This window comes from Diabrotica virgifera, chromosome 4 (genome assembly GCF_917563875.1).
Source record: "Diabrotica virgifera virgifera chromosome 4, PGI_DIABVI_V3a".
NCBI lineage: Eukaryota > Metazoa > Arthropoda > Insecta > Coleoptera > Chrysomelidae > Diabrotica > Diabrotica virgifera.
In genome coordinates this window covers 12,218,761-12,222,832 of record NC_065446.1, presented here as the reverse complement: position 1 = coordinate 12,222,832, position 4,072 = coordinate 12,218,761, and the positions used below count along the sequence as shown (strand labels likewise).

The 4,072-nt window shown below is 41.6% G+C and overlaps 1 protein-coding gene across 1 annotated transcript; it reads right to left on the bottom strand.

Moving 5' to 3' along the window:
• Nucleotides 1-308: 308 nt before the first annotated feature.
• LOC126883463 (uncharacterized) lies at nt 309-1,311 on the bottom strand. The gene is made up of 2 exons (XM_050649022.1): nt 1,079-1,311; nt 309-942 (listed from the first exon to the last, which is right to left on the bottom strand). The coding sequence occupies exons 1-2, from the start codon at nt 1,243-1,245 to the stop codon at nt 309-311; spliced, it is 801 nt and encodes a 266-aa protein (XP_050504979.1). The 5' UTR covers nt 1,246-1,311.
• Nucleotides 1,312-4,072: the final 2,761 nt, after the last annotated feature.

The window sequence follows — 4,072 nt, the reverse complement described above, 5'->3', positions numbered from 1 at the left end:
TTCACGCGAATCTTCTCTCACTTGTTACTAATCACATGTTTCACTCTTAAATCGCGGTTCACTTTACTGTCAATTGCACATAGCAAATTTATGTATGTTTTTTTGTTGTAGTAAAAACAATAATAATTATTTTGTACGATACTTGTAAATATTAGTGTTTGTGTTAAATAAACTAATTATCTCACACGTATTTTAATCATTTCAACACCGATTTACACCTTGCTTCGACTCGACAAAGAATATCAGAGTCTAATTATATCAACCACTATAGAAGCTGGTTCCCCTCTTGTGTGAAGGACAGGAGATATTCACCAGGTCCTTTTACCACAGGTGAAGCGTCCTACACATAATTTGGTACCCCTGGTGGGACGATTCAAAGAATCGTCTGCATACCCAGAAGCAAGGCTCGCGGTGTTGAAATTGAATCGAATCGTTATCGGCTGTTCCGGTGATCCTATTACCTCTACTTGGACCGTTGCTGTCCCGCTGACCGCCTCTACCTTGGACCGTTGCTGTCCCGCTGATCGACTCCACCTTGGACCGTTGTTGTCCCGCTGATCGCCACCACTTTGGACCATTGCTGTCCCGCTGACCGTCTCCACCTTGGACCGTTGCTGTCCCGCGGATCGACTCCACCTTGGACCGTTGCTGTCCCGCTGACCGTCTCCACCTTGGACCGTTGCTGTCCCGCTGATCGACTCCACCTTGGACCATTGCTGTCCCGCTGACCGTCTCCACCTTGGACCGTTGCTGTCCCGCTGACCGCCTCTACCTTGGACCGTTGCTGTCCCGCTGATCGACTCCACCTTGGACCATTGCTGTCCCGCTGAACGTTTCCACCTTGGACCGTTGCTGTCCTGCTGATCGCCTCCAGCTTGGACCGTCGCTGTCCCGCTGACCGCCTCCACCTTGGACCGTTGCTGTCCCGCTGATCGCCTCCACCTTGGACCATTGCTCTCCCGCTGAACGTTTCCACCTTGGACCGTTGCTGTCCTGCTGATCGCCTCCAGCTTGGACCGTCGCTGTCCCGCTGACCGCCTCCACCTTGGACCGTTGCTATCCCGCTGATCGCCTCCACCTTGGACCGTCGCTGTCCCACTGACTGCCTCCACCTTGGACCGTTGCTGTCCCGCTGATCGCCTCCACCTTGGACCGTTGCTGTCCCGTTGACCGCCTCCACCTAGGACCGTTGCTGTTCCGCTGATCGACCCCACCTTGCACCGTTGCTCTCACGCTGATTGCCATCCAACTTGGACCGTCGCTGTCCCGCTGACCGCCTCCACCTTGGACCGTTTGCTGTCCCGCTGACCGCCTTCAACTTGGACCGTTGCTGTCCCGCTGATCGCCTCCACCTCGGCCTGGTTCTGCTCCCGCTGCCCGCCGCCACGCTGACACAGTCCCATTCTTCAAGAACAACGCTTTCTTGACGCATACTAAGGTAACATCGCAATAATAAAAAAAACTTTATGAACTTTTATTTTATTTCCTTAAATATTACTCCACATATTATCTTTCACTCAATAAGTTTGTGTACGCATGTGATTTAAAGGACAATTTATTTGTTTACTCTTTATTTTTTATATATATCTGCTCATCTCTTTTTTAAATATTTTGCATAATTTTTATTTCTTTTTACACTACATACTCACTTTACTCACTCTATTTTCAACCACGATCTCTCTTTGTGTAATACCGTTAAAATCACAATATTTACAGATTGTCACTGGACAATCAATATTTTAATTTTTTTTAAATTTTGGTATATTTTAATTATGGACGCACTGAAGAGGGAGATTGGTACATGCAAATCATCACTTGAACGAAATTTGAATTGGATAAGCAATTTTCTCGATAGTCAAACTGAAACATTTGAACTAAGTCATAGAAGAATTCACTTAATTAATGCATTTAATAATTATAATGATATTTGTAATAAGATAGACACTCACAAAAATGCTGATTTGCACACAGAAAATAGAGAAGAAGTTGAAAATAAATACTTCTCTGCTATGTCTCGAATTGACGGTAAATTGGCGCAATTTTCGAAAGTTAATTCTTCTTCTTCGGTACCTTCTCAGTATCAACACGGTAATCATGCTAACTCCAACGTACGCTTACCACCTGTTTCTGTTCCTATATATCATGGCGAGCCCAGTAAATGGGTCTCATTTTACCAATTGTTTTCCTCAATTATAAAGGATAATCACACACTCACCAAAGCTCAAAAGCTAATTTATTTGAAATCTTCCCTCCGCGGAGAACCCTTAAATTTAATTGATTCGCTTGACGTAACTAACGAAAACTTTGATCTCGCTATTGACATACTCGAAAAGAAGTACGACAACAGTCTTGCTATTATCAATTCTCACATCAATCTTATCATAGATTTCCCTACACTCACAAGGAGCAATTATCGGTCACTAAGTGATTTTACAAACGATTTAAAAAGAAATATTGACTCCTTAAAGGCTCTACAAGTTCCCGTCGAATCGTGGGATTATCTCTTAATTAATTTAATAACAAGAAAGCTCGATTTTGCCACCAAACGGTATTATGGGGAAAGAAGAGATCGAAATTGCACTCCCTCAACTGTCGAACTCTTTGATATCCTCAATGAACGCTGCAACATTCTCGCAGACTTCACCAATATCCCTGAAACAAAAAGGGACAAACCACATGCTAAATCTCACGCCACTGCTCTTCTCTCAAATACCTCTCCACCTCTCTCCTCTAGTAATCATATCAAATGCAATTACTGTAATAATTCAGCGCACAAGATATATTCATGTAGGCAATTTGCTGCCCTCTCTCACTCAGAAAAATATAATTTTTTAAAATCGCGACACATGTGCTCTAATTGTCTTGGTACAAAACACACTTATGCTCAGTGTACTTCTCGCGGTTGTTTTATTTGTTCTAAAAACCATCACACCCTTCTGCACCAAAACTCATATGCAGAAAACACTAAACGTACTCGTTCTTCTCACGCTTCTCACCCCGAAGAGAATCGCAATGCAAGCACAGATGTAAATTCTGCTAGATTTACGCCCTATGCACAAACCGATCAACAGAATAGTAACATAAATACACGTTATAATGCTTCTCGTTTTAATAATGATGCAAATTCGCAAGCACAAGTTGCTGATGCTCGCAGTCTCTCACACCTCACCACAAATGTCATAAATTCCACTAACTCACTCCACGCAAATATTGCTCAGCCATCTTATTTTAATGACTCCCAAGAAGATGAATGTAACCCTAACGTAGCTCTAACCGTCACAAATAAACCTTTTACACACTCTTCGACTCTTTTACCCACCGCTCAAGTAATTTTAATTGACAAATCTGGAAATGCCATATTTGCTAAGGCAATCCTTGACTCTGGTAGTCAAAATTCTTTTATAACGGAAAATCTCGCTAATAAAATTAATCCCGAACTTTCTCGCAATGAACTACAAGTTTGTGGCATTGCCCAAAGTTCTCTCACTTCGAAATCAATGGCAAAAATCATGCTTTACACACCTGGTTTCGAACGTAATGTCAATTTAAACTGTGCAATACTTCCAAAGATTTCTTGCCAGCTACCGCAATTAGATATCAACCCTGATCTTCTTAAAATTCCAAAAGATCTCAGCCTGGCTGATAAATATTTTTATATGGAATCAAATATTGAAATTTTGATAGGAGCAGATGCTTACTACGAAATCCTCTTACCGGGTATCGTAAAATTAGGAAAAAATCTACCCACACTCTTCAATACAATATTTGGATGGGTAATCGCCGGTAATATTTCAAACGCAGCCCATTCTAAACAACAAAACATTTCTTTATTTTCTCACTCTACAAATTTGTATTTTGACAAAATCAATTTAACCCATAAAACACCATCCGAGAATTTGAATATTGACGAATCATTTCCTATCCCAAGAAAACGTCTAAAATCTCATTTTAAAAGGCATTAACAAAAATGAAAATATTTCTTCCCTTTTTAGGAAACACAGTTCAATAACCGACCTTACCCTCAAAATATTACCGCTAGCATTGTATAACTAGACAATGCCTCTATCTACTC